The sequence below is a fragment of the Eleutherodactylus coqui genome, chromosome 7 (genome assembly GCF_035609145.1).
Source record: "Eleutherodactylus coqui strain aEleCoq1 chromosome 7, aEleCoq1.hap1, whole genome shotgun sequence".
NCBI lineage: Eukaryota > Metazoa > Chordata > Amphibia > Anura > Eleutherodactylidae > Eleutherodactylus > Eleutherodactylus coqui.
The window spans coordinates 187,594,845-187,613,030 of NC_089843.1; the positions used below are offsets into that span (position 1 = coordinate 187,594,845).

The following is an 18,186-nucleotide window of genomic DNA, read 5'->3' on the forward strand; positions in this document are numbered from 1 at the left end:
CCCTGCACCCGGCTGTCACAATTAGCCTAGTGCAGGGAGATATGACTGGGGACCGCTGTATGCGGTTTCCAGTGATATGATCACTGTTATCCATCGGATAACGGTGATCATATAAAGTTAAAAAGTAAAAAAAAAAAAAGTTAAACGTTTATAAAGTTAAAGTTTCATCTCCCCTTACAGATCGTATCCGTAAGGGGGGGATGAAATTACGTACCCAAGGTCCCCGGATTTGTTCACTGATGGGATGTTCATGCACGGAGCTTACCCCAGCTTCTGCGCATGCGCCCGTCAGCATGATGGTGGACGCATGCGCAAAAGTGAAATATTGCCCAAGAAATACAAAATCTCCCTGCTCCTGACTACCAAAGGTAGCCAAGAGCCTGGAGATGTCACGGGGGAGGGGGGTGCCGCGGTATGCAGTTACTGGACACGTGATCGCCGTTATCCAATGCATAATGGCGATCACGTAAAAGTTCTTTAAAAAGTGGAAGTTTCATCACCCCTCACCGATGCGATCGGTGGGGGGGGGAGATGAAACATCTTCTCGGAGGCTTCCGCATTTGAATCCAGTTGCGATTATCCTCCATGGACCCTTCCGGCTGCTGCGCATGCGCCCGCTGGCAAAATGCCGGACACATTCGCAGGAGCCGGGGAGCCCAGGAAATTTTAAATCTCCGTGCTCCCAGCGACCAACGGTCGCTGAGTGCTTGGAGCAGTGACCGGTGGTCTCGCTGAGCGGTCCCCAGTCATGTGATACAGTAGCGATCTAACATTAGGCCGGTCACACATGACCGGAGAGGAATTACGGGTTCTGCATGCGCTTGATCAGCGGTAATCCACGGATCAATCGCATGCATTGGATTACACAATTCCCCCCAATTAGTGGGTCGGAATTACGGAATCCACTCACAGAAACAGAACACGGCATGCTATATTTTACCGCGGATATCCGCGACCTAGAGCCCATTGTGCTCTATGACCGCGGATATACCCGCAGCCCATATGCAAACACATTGTGTACGGGCTGCGGGTACCCGGGTCATCTCTAAGCGACGGCGCGGGAAATAAAAACAAACAACGTTGTACTGCGCATGACCGCCTGTGTGAGTAGACAGTTATGCGCAGTACATTACGCGGCCGTACGCAGGGTCACAACCGGGCTCACAGCTGGAATCCGCTGCGGGCCTCCACAAGCGGATTCTACATATGGCCGTGTGAGCCCGGCGTTATTCAGACCGCTACCTGTAATACGCATTTTACAAGAAGCCCCTGGAACGCTCGCCTTCATGCACTTCCAGGAGCAGCTTGTTGAGCGCCTTCTCTGTGAGACCGCTGCACCGCAGCAAGATTCCAAAGCCTCACAGAGCGCCACTTTTTACACCCCATACCTGCCACTGAGGTTACGAAATACCCCCCAAAAAGCATGAGTCCAACCCAACCAGCCTCCGTAATTACCCATTTTCGGACATAAAACGCAGTTTATATTATTACCTTTATCTAATATTTAGGGAATGCCAAAAAATGGGGATGGCGGTGGGTGGGTGGGGGGGGGGATTATTTTTAGGAAGTCAATTTTTTTTCCGTATGGGGCCTGGAATTTATTCAGTTCTGCCCTGAAATCCAGCGGGCATTCCCTCCATTATGGGCCTAACCATGTGTCCTGTAAGTAGATTAGGGCCACAATGGATATGTTTCTGAACACGGGACAAACGGGGGTATCCATTTTGGGGTGAAAGTCTTAATTCCTATGTACACTGTACAAAAAAAACAGTTTTTAAATTGACAAAATTGCCAAAAAAAAATGAAAATCGTAATTTTTTCCTTCTGCTTTGCTTAGATTCATTCAAATACTGTGGGGTCAAAATACGCAGTACACCCCTAGATGAATTCGTTAAGGGGTCTAGTTCTCAAAATGGGGTCATTTGTGGGGGTTCTCTATCGTTTTGGCCGCTCAATGGCTCTACAAGTGGGCAATGGGGCCTCGAATTTATTCCGTTGTACCCTGAAATCCAACGGGTGCTCCTTCCATTATAGGCCTAGCCATGTGTCCTTTAAGTAGATTAGGGCCACAATGGGTATATTTCTGAACACAGGACAAACTGGGGTATCCATTTTGGGGTGAACGTCTTCATTCCTATGTACACTGGACAAAAAAAACTGTTTTTAAATTGACACAATTGCCAAAAAATGAAAATCATCATGTTTTCCTTCTGCTTGGCTTAGATTCATTCAAAAACTGTGAAGTCAAAAAAGTCATCGTACCCCTAGATAAATTCGTAAAGGGGTCTACTTTTCAAAATGGGGTCACTTGTGGGGGTTCTCCATCGTTTTGGTCACTCAATGGCTCTACAAGTGGGCAATGGGGACTAAATCTCCTTCAAGCAAAATTTCTGTTCCGAAAGCCACCGGTTGCTCCTTTCATTTTGGGCTACATTGTGCATACAGACGTAATACTAGGACCACAGTGGGTATGTTTCTGAGCACAGCACAAACAGGGGTACCCATTTTGGGGTGCAAGTCTTCATTCATATATGTGCTGTACAAAAAAACTGCTTTTAAAAAGATAGAATTGCCAAAAAAATGAAAATCGTAATTTTTTTCCTTCGGCTTGGCTTAGATTCATTCAAAAACTGTGAAGTCAAAAAAGTCATCGTACCCCTAGATAAATTCGTTAAGGGGTCTACTTTTCAAAATGGGGTCACTTGTGGGTGTTCTCCAACGTTTTGGTCACTCAATGGCTCTACAAGTGTGCAATAGGGCCTAAATCTCCTTCAAGCAAAATTTCTGTTCCGAAAGCCACCGGTTGCTCCTTTCATTTTGGGCCCCATTGTGCATACAGACGTAATACTAGGGTCACAGTGGGTAGGTTTCTGAGCACGGGACAAACAGGCTTATCCATTCTGGGGTGCAAATCCTCATTTTCATGTGTACTATAGATAAATTCCTGTCTTTAAAATGACATATTTGCAAAAGACAGGAATTAGGTTTACCTGTTAATTCCTTTTCTTGAAGTCATCCTGACAGCATACACATGGAGGATGTCCGCTGGACCCCTGTTGGGACAGGAAGCGGAAAAACATACAAAAGGCACCTCCCGCCACCGGCTCACCAGTGTGTACCAAATAACTACAGTGACCCGGCTCTGCTTAATCACTCATTTTTAATACCGAAACCATAGTACAATACGTTACTTCACGTAGAGAAGAATAACTGAAGGGGAGGGAAAAGCTATTATGCTGTGAGGATGACTTCAAGAAAAGGAATTAACAGGTAAACCTAATTCCTGTCTTCCCCTCATCATCCTGACAGCATACACATGGAGGAATACCAACAACCAAGGGCTTTAGGGAGGGACCACTGCCTGCAGAACTTTCCGCCCAAAGGCCGTGTCCCAGCTGGCCCCCACGTCCAGACGATAGTGTTTTACAAAAGTATGGGTGCTTGACCATGTGGCGGCTCTGCAGATCTGGTCGGTTGTCGCCTAGGCTCTCTCCGCCCAGGAACAGGCGACCGCCCTAGTAGAATGGGCTCTAACTCCGCCCGGGAGTGGGATCCCTTGGGATCTGTATGCCTCTTCTATGGCCCTCCTGACCCACCGCGCTAGGGAGTCCTTAGTAGCGGCCCCTCCTCTCTCTGCGTGGACCCTGAAATTGAATAAAGAGGTTATTAGATTTCCTGAAGGTATGTGAGACCTCTAAGTACTTCAGGACTGCTCGTCTCACGTCTAGGTTATGGAACCTCTGTTCCGTAGTGTCACGGGGTTCCTGGCAGAAGGAGAGAAGTACTATTCTTTGCTCTCTGTGAAAGTCTTTGAGGACTTTCGGTTGAAAGAAGGGGTCGGGCCTAAACTCTATCTTGTCCGGGAAGATGGTCATATAGGGGTTTTTTATAGAGAGGGCTTGGATTCCCCGATCCGCCTGGCGGATGTAATGGCCACTAGGAAGGCAACCTTATATGAGAGGGTCTTAACTGAGAGTTCTTCCAGGGGCTCGAAGGGGTGTGCGCAAAGGGCCTGCAAAACAAGATTCAGGTCCCATGGGGGCATGGTTTTTCTTATAAAGGGGTGGAGTATGACTGCTCCTTTAAGGTATTTTTTGACTAGCCTATGGTCGCCTAAAGGGAAGTCAAAGAAGGCTCCCAGGGCAGCCACCTGGACCTTAAGGGTACCAGGTTTTAGCCCCATGTCCAGTCCATCCTGAAGGAACTCCAGAATCTTATGAATGTCTGGTTGTTGGAGGTCGTGAATACTGTGCCCCAACCACCTAGAGAAGGCGTCCCACACCCTGGTGTATATGTTCCTGGTGGACTCTTTGAGGCTCTCACATAAGGTGGTAGTCACCCTCCCTGATAGGCCCTGGTTCAGGTATTTTACCCGCACAGCCTCCAGGCCGCTAGTCTGAACTGTCGGGCTTTTGGGCAAATCAGGGGACCCTGTTGTAGGAGGTCGTCTCTCCACGGCAGATGTAGGGGCTCCAGCGTTGATAAAGCGGCCAGGAGCAGGAACCAAGGTCTCTTGGGCCAGAACGTGGCCACCAGGATAATGGAGCCCGGGGACCCCTGGATCTTCTTTAGAACCCGAGGGATCAGGGGGATAGGTGGGAAGGCGTATGCCAGGTCCCATTCCCACGCTTGGGATAGTGCGTCTATTCCCAGGGAGCCCCCGTCTGCCCCCCTGGAAAAAAACCGGGGACACTTGTTGTTCTCCCGAGAGGCAAACAAGTCCACCTTTGGAGTCCCCCATCTTTCCGTAATTAATTGGAATGCGTCTGGATGTAGCGCCCACTCCCCAGGGTCTATCCTCCTGCGGCTGAGGTAGTCTGCCATGGAATTCTCTGGGCCCCTTACGTGGAACGCTGAAACGGAAAGTATCCGCTGCTCTATCCACTCGAGCACTTTCGCCGCCAGGTCTTGTAGTCGGGGGTTCAGCGTGGATCCCTGGTGGCGAATGAGGGACACAGTTGTTATGTTATCCGAAAATATCTTAATGGGTCTACCCCCGATCTCTGTCTCGAGGCCACGGATGGCCCTCCAGACCGCGCAAAGCTCCTTGTAATTGGAGGATTCAGTGGCTTCTTTCTGGTTCCAGCCCCCCTGGACATAATGACAGCCTAAGTGGGCCCCCCAGCCAGTTGCGCTCGCGTCTGTGAAGATGGATACTGGGGATGCCGGGTCCCAACTTGTGGACCTGGCGAGGTTGGAGATAGACGTCCACCACCCCAAGGAAGACCTTACTTTGTGAGTAAGGGTGACTTTCTTATCCAGGGAAGCTGGTGATTTGTCCCAGTTGCTCAGGATAAAGTCCTGGAGAGTTCTACCATGTAACTGGGCCCACGGGACTACTCCAATACAGGCTGTCATGAGACCGAAGACCTTCATGCCTCTCCTAAGGGAGACTTGGGAGGCTAACGAAAGTGCCCGGCTCTCGTCTTGGATCATTTTTTGCTTTTCTAGCGGAAGGGAAGAGCACTGGTGGTGTGAGTCCAGGATAACCCCCAGGAACTTTTTCCTTTGTTCGGGCCGAAGACTGGATTTGTCGAAGTTAATGATCCAACCTAACGACTCGAACAGGTGGAGGGTGAGGTTGACCCGGTGCTGGAGTTCCGAAGATGATCCTGCTATAAGCAGTACTTTGTCCGTCCTTAGTGCTGCCACCATCTCCAATACTAGTTTGGAGAATACCCGAGGTGCGGAGGAAATCCCGAACGGCAGGCATGTGAATTGGTAATGCGAGACTGACCCCTCTATCACCAGGGCGAATCGAAGAAACTGTTGGGAGTCTGAGTGTATGGGAATATGATAATGGGCGTCTTAAGTCCACCGTGGCCATGACGCTATCTGGTGCGATTAGGGGGATCGCTGATCTTACTGATTCCATTTTAAATCTTTGGTATGCTATAGATTTATTCAGGTATTTCAGGTTGATTATGATTCTGTAGGCCCTGTTAGGCTTCTTAATGAGAAACAAGGGGGAGTAGCACCCTTTGAACCGTTCTTCTGCGGGAACCGGGATAATGGCCCCCAGGGACAGTAGGTCCCGTACCCCCGACTGGAGGGCCCGGGCCGACGCGGGTGACTGGCAGGGGGTAACCACGAACCTCCGGGGAGGAGGGGCGGAAAATTCAATTCTATAGCCCTCTGAGACCAGGCGTAAGGCCCAGGGATTGGAGGTTATTTCGCTCCATTTATTGGCGAACCCCCTAAGTCTGCCCCCCACCTGCCGGATCCCGATGGGCGGATTCTCACCCTTTCCGCCTTTGGGGTAAGACCAGCGTCCGGTTTTCCCCTTCCCCCTGTATGTTCTCGGGGGAACAAAGGGAGGAGGGTAGGAGGAGGAAGGCCGCTTGACGGGTCTCTCTGCTGGTAGTCCCTGACTTTTGTCTGAAGCCTTCTCCAGGAGTGTATCCAGGGAAGGCCCGAAGATGCGGCGTCCTTGGAAGGGCAAGGAGCAAAGCCTGTTCTTTGAGGCATTGTCCCCTGTCCAGGCTTTTACCCAGACGGCCCTCCTGGCTGTGTTCGAAAGTGCCGCGAAACAAGCCCCGAACCTTACTGACTCCATCGAGGCTCCGCCAGGAAGCCGGTGGCCTGTTGGAGGAGGGGAAGGCAGTTGGAGATATCTTCCCTCGAACCCCTTTGCGAGACCAGTGTCTGGAGTTGGTCTAACCAGACCGTCATGTATCTCGCTACCGACGTGGCCGTAATGTTGGTTTTCATGGTGAGGGCCTCCGACTCCCAGGCCCTCTTCATTGCCGAATCCACTCGTGTATCCAGTGGGTCCCGCAATTGGGAGATGTCCTCAAAAGGGGAGGGCAGCCTTCTTTGAGACCCTGGCAACCGCCAAATCCACTTTCGGGAGGTGTCCAGGAACTCAATGTCTTCCGGGGTGAAGACCATGCGCTCTTTAAATTCCTTAGACAGGAAAAACTTATGTTCTGCCTGTTTCCACTCGGTCAAGATAAGCTGTTTTAGGATATCATTGACCGGGAATGATGGTTTGGGCTGTGGTAGGAGCCCCCGGAACAGGCTATCCTGAAAGGATGGCTGCTGCGGCGTCTGTTCCTCCACCTGCATGGTGTGACGGACCGCTGTTAGTAGCTGTCCCAGATCCGCCGATGAGAAGAAGTACTTCCTCGAGTCTTCCATGGGCGGTATGCATTCTGAGGGGAAATCTTCTAAGAGCCCTTCCTCAGAGTCTGATTCTTCTATCCGTGACCGCCTTACCCTTTTCGTGGGGGGCGGAACGGAAAGAGACGAGAGAGAGGCCTCGATCTCCTCGCGGATCATAGCTCGGATGTCCGATATGCCCGAGGAGCCTTCCTCACGGACCACCTTCTCCGTGCAGTCTGCGCATAAGGGTTTGGTGTGTCCCTTGTCCAGTCGCCGCAGGCAGACCGGACACTTGCGCACGCGCTTCTTGGCCTCTCTGCCCTTTTGTGCTTCTCTGTCCTAAGACGGAGACAGCAAAAAGGGGGGTTTTCCAGCACCTGATCCCTTTCTTACCCCTGATGTGAGACCCCCGGAGGTCTACTCACCAACAGGCTGCTCTCCGTGTCTTCTCTGGCCGACATCTTTACTAAGGTGCAGACCAAAGACGTGGGGAATATCCTGCTTTTCTCCTCTTTTTTTTTTTTTGTTTTTTTGGGGATTTTCAAATTTGGCGCCTTTTTCTCGAGGCCCCGCCCCCCCGTGATGCGGCCGCGCTGACGTCATGCCGGACCCGGGGGATACACTCTACGTCGGGGCTCTGAGGAGGACGCATTGATGTCCGGGGATGTCGGATCGAGCTGAAATGCTGAAAAGTAATGTTAAATTTGTACGTCTCCTAAATGGTTTAAAAAAAAAAAAAAAAACACGAAAGTTTTTCCAATGTGCGCCCAAATTAAAGTAAACGGATGGAAATATATATCTTAGCAAAAATTTCTATATTATGTTTGCACATATTTGAGATATTGCAGTTGGAAATGTGAAAAAATGACGATTTTTTTCAAGATGTTCCCAATTTTGGCACTTTTAATAAATAAACACAAATTCTATCGGTCTTTTTTTTCCGTCTAAATGAAGTACAACATGTGGCGGAAAAACAATGTCAGAATCGCTGGGATATGCAAAACCTTTCTGGTGTTTTTCCATGCTAAATTGACACGTGTCAGATTTGCAAAATTTGGCCTGGTCATTAAGGCGCAAACAGGCTTGGTCACTAAGGGGTTAAATTCAGATGTGACAAATCCACAGAAAGGTATGCAAAATGTGCCCTTTCGGACCCCAACCCACAGCCAATTACAGTGCAACTCGTGGGAATTTCGTTTTGAAAATGCCATCCACATGTGGCCAAACTCTCTGTGCATAAAACTTATTGGGTTGCTGAAATGCCGCAGATTTCATGCACAGAGGTGAAGTCCATGGTGGATCTGCAGCCAACCTGTATGCTTCACATGTGGGCTCTGCTGTGGAATCAGCATCGATTCGCAGGAGAGAAAGTCCAGAACACATGCGACGAGATCAATGTTACAAGGTTATGGCTCTTGGAAAGTGAGTGAAAGTCAAAATTCATTGCTTGGTCATTAAAGGGGTAAAAGAGTATTGTGGTCTCCGCAAATAAAGTCATTGAAAAGTTATGCAGAGTTCCAATATATTCATTACAACACATCACAGATAGTAATCTTCATGGCGTAATTCCTGTGGACACAAACCTGCATTGGTCATGTGATGGGCAATGCATGTATTGCATGTTACGCTATTGGGATAACCACATGACCAGCAGATTTTTATTCACTGGAATTAACCCCATAAAAGGACCAGACCCATGTAGTGGTTACTGACCAATTTTTTTTTCTTCATCTACCAAAATAATTTTTGCTGCAATTTCTTTTCCCATGACATATAAGGCTCATTCATGTGGGCGTATGGGCACCAGTCACGTGGGCGTATGGGCACCAGTCACGTGGGCGTATGGGCACCATTGCAGCCCATTCGCCCTGCCGGCAAAGATCGCGTATGGGCTGCAATTGGCACTGTGCATGCCAGGGATTCTGACATCATGGACATGTGCAGTGTGACTTTTTACCCCACTCTGTGCAGAGCGGGGCTGCGTATGGAAACTGTGCCCCTTGGCAATGCCTGGAAATGGACAGCATTTAATACTGTGTATGATACGCAGAGAATAGAGCATGCTGCGATTTATTTCTCCTGCATTTTATACACAGACTCTCCCTCACAGTTCACATGTTGGTGTGAACGGAAGAATAAAAGTCCATTGACTTTCATTGCCTCAATTCAGAGCGTGTAAAAAACAGATTTTTTTAAAATTACTAAAATAAAGTAGGGAAATGGGTTCCTCATTTTGTTTCGGACGTTTTAATATATAATTTGTAGAGTCTTGTGTAACAGGGCACACATGGCGACAGTTTTGGTTGGCGTCAGCAGTAGGTCATTTTCCTATATTTTTTGTTTGTAATCATTTTTCTTTTTATGTACCTCTGGGGGTTATTTACATAGTTTTTTTTTCTAATTTCACACTTTTCCACTGTAGCTGGGGCATCCATAGGAGCAGCATCCAGTTACAGTTGAAGACATTCCCCTGTAGAGACAGTAAAGCCGGGAGGCACCCAGTGGTCACGTGATCGCTGGATCAAATAGCGAAAGTGACACTTCCACTTTCTCTATTCTCTACATCGCACTCATTGAGCACTAGGTAGCCCACAAAAGAGAAGGCAGACGTAGTTAAAAACCACGTCTACCTTCTCCTCCGAGTCCTTGGCTGTCACTAACAGCTGAACACCCGACCTGCTCCTGCTCGATTGCAGGAGCTTTAATTCCGCGCTGTATTTCTGCCATCGGCCCGGGATTAAAGCCCAGGACCAAGTGCCCGTAAATATATCCACATTTGGTCCGTAAAGGGTTAAATAATGAAAGTTCTTATTAAAAAACAGCAAACAACAGGCTTTCTGGACACGAATAGGAGAATACACAAAAGCACACCTGACGAACTTTTGCCCACAAGAGCCAACATGGGCAATATTTGGGTATTTAGACCCGGAAATATACCACTGCTCAAGAGGCGTAAGGAAACTACTACATTTCCTAGCAGCAGCGGGACTGAAAGCCATCTTACAGACATGGATCCAACCAACAGGGCCCCCATTTAGGTTGTTCCTGGACAAATTAGCATTCCTGTTCCAGATGGACTGGACGGAAATATCATTATTCAAGGAAAAGAAGACACAAGCCTTCTTTGAAACCTGGGGGAGCTTTATTCAATTACTACCACAAAGGGTAAAAGACAAACAGAGACTGCTTCTATTACACTGGCTGGTTCCAGGAACAAATGGCAGCAGGGGACACACCTATTTAGGGTGATATATGAGTCGTGCCGTGGCCGCGTGGGACTTCCACAATCCTGAAGATCTTCAACGTACAGGTCAGTAGACCAAAAAACATTTGTGGTCACATTGGATCAAGAGTTTAATTTAATGTATGTAATTTGTATGTTTCAATGTTTAGTTTGTTATGTTCCATATAGTTAAAACAAAAAGAATAAAAAATGCAGGTTAAGATAGACACATATAGATATATATGGAGAAGGAATCTAGCAAATTTATTGTATTGCTAAGTGTTTACCCTGATTTGTCCAATTAAGACAAAGTTAAAAAAAAACAAAAAAAAAAAAACAGCAAACAGACGTCTTGAAAGCTGCGAAAAAGTTTTACAAAATATATTTGAGAATTGTGTAGCTTTTAATTATAAAAAAAAATGTATTTGAGGAAAACAGAATAACCCCTAAAATAAATCAAGGGAAGAAAACAGCAGAAGATAGAAGAAAGCTCTCTGAGTCTTGGAGTATTCCGAGTCAAACAAGAGAGGTTTTAATGATCTGTTACATTTGTACCATAGGTGACCTACCAGCTATAGGATCCATGGCTTCCCTATTGCTTGGCGAGTAGGAGCTCTGCGAGGATGAAAGCCCTCCAGTGGAACTGCTAGTAAAGTGCATGTTTGATCTGCGAGCTCGTGGACCACCCAACCCTCGGCCGGGGTGAAACATCCTTCGTACATGTCGAACTCCACTGGATTCATCATAAGCACCAGTTAAGAGAAACAATATCAAAATGACAGTTGAAAATATATAAATATATACTGAATGGCCATTATATCACAGACACCCACCTCGTAGCACATTGGACTGCAAACCGGCGGCAACTCACGGTGGCACAGATCTCAGTAGGTAGTGAAATCATTTTGCAGGAATATGGACTCCGGCTAGTCTAGCAGTGATGGCCATGTCTCGTTTGAAGTTGCTCAGATAGCGGAATTCATACCAAAACTAACCCAGAGAAGACGTGTTCACTTGTTCTAGCTTCAGACGAGCGCATGCGCGAATACACTCGCCCGCTACATGGTGCATTTTAACCTGAACCAGTCCAAATTTTATTTTTTTTAGCCACGTAAACGTTGCGCTATTGAGTGGGTAAAAAAAAAAAAGCAAGCTAGATCCTGCCATATCTTTTCTTGCACACATAAAAACGTCAGGGCAGGGCCTATTTGTACTCGTGTGTAGGACTATCGCGAGAGAAACACGGTCGTGAAAAGTAAACAACTAAAATCAAATTAAAACGTTCCGAAAACACGGCCAACTAAAGAAGCCCTTAAGCTGCATTCCGGGTCACGTGTCCAATTTTCAGACAAGGAAGCTTCAAGCGTGAAGTGTCAGATCGCTCTGTACTACATGACAACATTAGTGTATTCATTTTTTATTATAAACATTCTCCCATGGTAAATTGAGAATGTTTACCCCTTAACGCCACAGGACATAAGGTTATGTCATGGCAGCGTAGTACTTAACGCGACATGACGTAACCTTAAGTCATGTGGATGCGGTGAGATCAGAAGTGATCCAGCTGTTACTCATAGCCGAGCTACAGCTGGGGTACATGAGGACAGCGACCCCCGCTGTTGACCCCCTACATGCCGCAATCTATGTAGCTCGCGGCATGTAAAAGGATTCATAAAGGGAGGGCACTTCCTCTGTGACTTCATCGGACCACAATGTAATCACAGAGGGCCGATGGGTTTCCATGGCAACAGGACACCAGCTACAGGCGTCCTGCTTTGGCATTGTCTATGATCGTTACTACAAGCGATAAGGAATTGCAATAAAGAAGTCCTGCAATACCGAATAACAGCGATCATCGCTGCTATGGTTCAGGTCCCAAAAATTTTAAATTTAATAAAGCCCCCACATATTTGGTATCATCGTGTCCCTAACGACCTGTACTATAATATGTGCACACTATTAGTCCGCCACAGCAAAAAACGTGAAAAATTGAGGCAAAATGCTTACCTTGTTCGTTTTACCTCCCAAAAAGCGCAATAAAAGTGATCAAAAAGCCATACGTACCCCAAAATAGTATAAATAAAAACTAGAGCTTGTGATGCAAACAATAAGCCCTCACAGAGCTCAGTCCATGGAAAAAATAAAAAAAGTTATAGGACTCTGAATGCCGGGACGTAAAAATAATTATAGTCTCAAAAAAAAAAAAAAGGGGGGGGGGGGGGGGCTGGTTCTGTGCAAAAAAGTGGAAAAAAATCTAAAAAAAAAGTTATAAAATTTATGGCATTGTTGCAATCGTACTGACCCACAGAAAAAAAATGTATTGTGTCATTTATGCTGTATGATTGACGCTGTAAAAAAAAAACAAAAAAACCCAACAAATTGCAGAATGGATGCGCTTTCTCTCCCTGCTCTCAAAAAAAAGAAAAAAAAAAAAAGGTTTACAATACATTATATGCAACCAAAATTGGTACCAATTAACACTATAGTTCGCTCTCATATGTCCATGTCGATATGGAAGATAAAAAGCTATGGTTTCTGAAAAGTGATGAAAATCTACCAAAAATTGTTGCGTCCTCGACGCAAAAATGGGTTTTCCAAGCTTTAAAAAAAATTCAGGCAGCCGGTTATAGGGACCAGTCACTTGACACATTGGCAGCGCCAGGCGCTGGACCAAAGAGCCTGTTTAGTTAAATTGAGGAGAGTTATGGCCCTTTTACACGGGCCGACAGTCAGCTAAACGACTGCACGAGCGCTGATGTCACAGCTGAGGTCATCATTGCTCATGCTGAGCGTTTACTGCTGGATCCCGGGCCTCTCGCTCGTCTAAAAGTACCCTTCTTTATGTTCAAAATATACCTTCCCAGGATCAACGTCTGGATGTAAAAAATGACTGCGCTCATTCGGACAGCAAGTGAAGACCTTGCAAATGCAGAGAAACTGAAAACAAAAAAGTATAAGTTGTAAAACTTATTAAACAATTCTTTATCTTGATGATCCACGATGATTACACTTTAAAAGGGAAGGTGAAAAAAACATCATATTACTGCTTGTTCTTCACTCTTGTGGCTTCTACTGCTCAGCTCAAACCTTACAAGTACTGAGACTACAAAGAATAACTTCGTAATGTACGAACGCCGGCAGCATTCTGGATTTATGGTACAAACAGTAAAACACAAGTGGCAAGTTTCATAATAAAAATAACGCAAATAAAAAAAAGCTAAAAAGGATATTAGATCCCTGGGAGCTCTGTGTTCAAGTGTAAGATGGGCAGCGAAATCATCTGTGACGTGATTTGGATCCCCCCCTGGTAATGCTGCACAAATTGGGCAAATCTGTAAGAGACACAAGGATATAAGCGGAGACTTTACAGATAACAGATCTATAATAAGCTTATACTATTGGGCCACTGCATATACTATAAAGGCTGTTGGCTGATAAGCATCCGCGGGTACTGGAACCACAGGAGGCAGTTCTCCACTTCCGTTCTAATAACAGTGTTTGCTACATTTTTCATAGCAATTTACTTACTGGCTTCCTTTACTAGCTTGAAGAAATGAAGGCGGAGAAGTTTACAAAGAGGGTACCTGCTAATTGGAAGCAGTGTTCTGACTGCATTGACTTACTACTTCTGTTGAGGTCTCTGCGTGCTCTGAAGTCACGTGCTCCTGTAGAGAGGTCTCAGTATAACCCATTTTACCACAATAAGGACAAGTAAAAGACTGTGGCTGCTCGACGGAGAAAGCTTCCCCACCATAGTACAAATCTGTCAAGAAAACATAGAAAGTAAACACAGGATGCAGCTATCATTTACAGAATGTCTTCTAGTCACATTTGTTGGGTTTCCCAACCCATGTATATACAGCAATCAGGCAGGAGATTAAAGGGGTTGTCCCGCGAAAGCAAGTGGGTCTATACACTTCTGTATGGCCATATTAATGCACTTTGTAATGTACATTGTGCATTAATTATGAGCCATACAGAAGTTATCAGAAGTTATTCACTTACCTGTTCCGTTGCTAGCGTCCTCGTCTCCATGGTGCCGTCTAATTTTCAGCGTCTAATCGCCAGATTAGACGCGCTTGCGCAGTCCGGGTCTTCTTCTTTTCTGAATGGGGCCGCTCGTGCCGGAGAGCGGCTCCTTGTAGCTCCGCCCCGTCACGTGCCGATTCCAGCCAATCAGGAGGCTGGAATTCGCAATGGACCGCACAGAAGCCCTGCGGTCCACCGAGGGAGAAGATCCCGGCGGCCATCTTCACAAGGTAAGTATGAAGACGCCGGACCGCGGGGATTCAGGTAAGCGCTGTGCGGGTTTTTTTTTAAGTCCCTGCATCGGGTTTGTCTCGCGCCAAACGGGGGGGCTGTTGAAAAAAAAAGAAACCCGTTTCGGCGCGGGACAACCCCTTTAAGGCCAGGCTCACACGGGCGGATTTGAATTGGAGATTCCGCAATCGGAGTCCGTGCGGATGATACGCGGCCAATGAAAGGCATGAACTTTTGCCAGTTCACTAAGACGAATTGTGGATTCCGCGAGTGGACAAAAGAAATCAGAGCATGCTCTATTTTAGCGCAGATGGCCTCAATAGGTGTCTATGGATGCAAGTGGTCCGTCGCCCAAACACAATTAACATTGCCTATAAGCGGCGGAAACGCCCGCAACGGGGTAGGAAAATAGATAGAAAAGCCAGAACGCCAACTGGAGGGGAGAAAGAGATCTGTCTTCCATGCGGACAGTACGCTGTGCATACACCTGCAACTGCACAGAAAAATGATGACGTCCGTGATCTTCCGCAAACATTCGCAATCACTTCCTGCAATGGATCGCAGGTCTTCCGCTGTGGAAATCCACATGTGTAATCAGGCCCTTATGTGTGAGCCCGGCCATAAAGCACTAACAGGTCAAGAGAATAACATTGATTATCTCATGACAACTGCAGCTGTCAAAGTGCGAGTCCGTCTACACCAAACTATATATCATTTGAACGAGTGAATAACGTCAGCATTCGCTCTCTTTTACAAACAGATACATCGTTGGCTCGTTCAAATGAGAAACTGTTCAGCTGTTCATATTTGCTGTATAAGGCGGCCTGCAGACGGGCGGGTCGAATCCGGCGGCGAGATTTCTCGCCACGGGACCCGACCCCAGCGCCTGCAGGGAGGAGCGCGTACTCACCCGCGCCTGGCGGACCCGGCTCTTTCATGTGCCGGCGCATGCGCAGACCGGAGCTGGCGGCCGGGTGAGTGCCGTTTCTGTGCGAGGCTCTGCGAGCCCCGCACAGAAATAGGACGTGCCACGGTTTGTTTGCCGCGCGACATTTCGCGTGGCCGTCTGCATAGGAGTGCGTATTGTAATGCACTCCTATGCAGGCTTTCAGTGGCAGAAATCCCGAGGATAATCCCGCCGCAGGATTTCCGCCCGTGTGCAGGCGGCCTAAGTGAGAAGGAGTGAGCGATCGGCATTTGAACTGAAACTCCGTGAAAGAGCCAACAACGATTTTTATGCCTGCATAGAATGAAGGAAAAGCATTGTCATTTAATCGTTCGGTGTAAAAGGGCCTTTAAGTACGGACTATTTGCTACCTAAAGTTTATATGTTGGAAGCAAAAAAAAAAAAAATGTGCGCACTTGTAAGGAACTGAGCAACTGACAAGGACCAAATTATGATGACTTAGTGGTCAAACCATCTGCAAAATGGCATCTTGTGATGTGTTCCCAGAATGCATTGGTTAGTACCTACTAAAAACAATCAAAGGAAGGTCAACCAGTTAACTAGTGAGGAGGTCATGTGCGACCGCAGCTCGCTAATGGAGAGCAAAGACTACTCCACGTGGTCAAATCCCGCTACTTATTGTAGCACAAATTGCTGAAATGGTTAGTGCAACCATGACAGAAGGGTGTCAGAAGACACCGGCACCTCAGTTTGTTGCAAGTGAGATTGTGAAGCAGGTGGCTTGAGCGTTTCACATTTTCATTTACATCATGTAGACGACCATGTGCGTCGCGTATGTAAGAGGGAGATTGCACCAGAGGGAACTGCAGAAAGACAACTAGTTGGTGGAAGCAATGTGATACTCAGTGTCCTACCATAAAGCTTTGGTCCTGGCATTCATGTAGATGCTCCTTTGACGTGTACCACCTAGCTGAACATTGTTGCAGACCAAGTATACCCCTTCTGGGCAACCATATGCACCAGTGGCAGACCCCTCTTTCAGCAGAACAACAGAGTTCTAGTTCTTGACTCGGCCTTCCAAATTCCCAGATTTGGGATGTGCTGGAGAAACAAGTCTGATCCATGGGGGCCTAAACTTCACAACGTGCAGGTCTGCAGCTAACGTTGTAATGCCCGTGTGATAAGTGGTAACTCGCAGGCAATCATTTACATTTCCGTATGCCGTTCCACTCACATTAGTGTGCCAGAATTGCGCTATAAGTCAGCGCAAGATCAGGCAGAATCCACATTAAAATTCTGGCCATAAAGGGGTTTTCTGAGAGGCAGAGGGCCAAGGACCAGGTGAAGAACAATACACTAACTAAACTTTCCCACAAGCTCTGGTGCCGCCGCATCGGTCCTTTACTCTGGTCCTGGAAGCTACTGTTGATCGTTCAGGTGACCACTGCAGCCAATCATTGGTCATGTGTACATATCACAGTGGTATAGAGATCTATATAAATTTAACTGAAACCCTTCACAGATATAGATTAAAATATAATGACATTTATTGAAAATTTCTAAAATTGTGGGCTCACATATAACACTTATAGACAATACATAAAAAGGACAGGTAACATATAAGCAAAGAATAGGCCCTTATGGATATATGTAAGACAACGTATCTCTCGGATAGATTTTTAGAGATAGCTGCCGCTCATACAAATGAGAGAGGATAGAACTCCAGAAGGTGAAAGAGTGATATCCACGTCTAAGGATAATTTGTACTTAGATGTTGATATGGTACAGGAATTGGTGCCTGTACTAGGGCACAGTATTCTTATGTGTACTCTTGTTGCTAGAACACTTTATTTAATAACTTCCCATTGGTAGCACAGTTATTGTGTATACAGGTGCTAAACACATGGGCTCATTGTGTGTCAGTGATGCTGACCAGAACGTTTCGGAAAGCTCGCTCGACGCGTTTCCCTACCCATGTAGGGGGCAGTTCCTCAGGAGCGCGGGTAATTATTGCCCGAAAAGTACGTAAAGATAATAGAGCAACAGGATTAGTGCGTCAGGACATAGTCCTGCTGCAGTTTGATACTGCTAAGGTGATGCCACCTGTTCGATAGTCACCTCTTCTTGCTTGTCACTTCCCGTGCGGTATCTGTGTTGGTACCGCTATCGGGCTCTCTATTTGAATATTCAGAGAGGGAGAGGGTCATTCATCCCATCTGGCATATAAGATGGTATGTGCCAGTATTTGAATGCCTCAGATAGCACTTCCGTGTAGCAGATGGCGCCCTTTAATCAGGCTTAGTCATCGGCTACTACGGCAAGGCCAGGTGATACCCTCCTAGAGAATTCCTGCAATATCCATTAGGGTACTTGCATTGGTCTGTAGATTTCTGTGACCAGTGTGGATTAATGCAATACCCAGATGGAAATTGTTCTGTCTCTCAGTGTTTGTTAAAGCAAATGCTTCTCCAGGATCTATGGCCGACCCTTCTCACACAGCTGGTAGTTATCCCGGCTGTGTGTGATGAGGGCACTGCCTACACAGATGAAGCTCAGGTAAGTAGCAATATAAGTCTCAGATAGAGTTAGCTTCAGAGAATAGAGGGTTGTTTCGGCTAGACCTGGGGGATAATACCCCATTCAAAGTTCAGGAAAGACAGAACCCCTACAGTGTCAGTCCTAGCTGGATTAG

General features: G+C 46.9%; 1 protein-coding gene across 1 annotated transcript in view; it reads right to left on the reverse strand.

Moving 5' to 3' along the window:
• The window catches only part of KCMF1 (potassium channel modulatory factor 1), a 68,839-nt gene that overhangs the window by 12,556 nt on the left and 38,097 nt on the right, over positions 1-18,186 (reverse strand). Inside the window, exons 3-5 of the mRNA XM_066574118.1 lie at positions 13,951-14,090; positions 13,558-13,659; positions 10,897-11,071 (exon numbers count right to left, since the gene is read on the reverse strand). Of these exons, the coding sequence (XP_066430215.1) occupies positions 10,897-11,071; positions 13,558-13,659; positions 13,951-14,090 (417 nt within the window). The remainder of the gene's footprint in view (positions 1-10,896; positions 11,072-13,557; positions 13,660-13,950; positions 14,091-18,186) is intronic.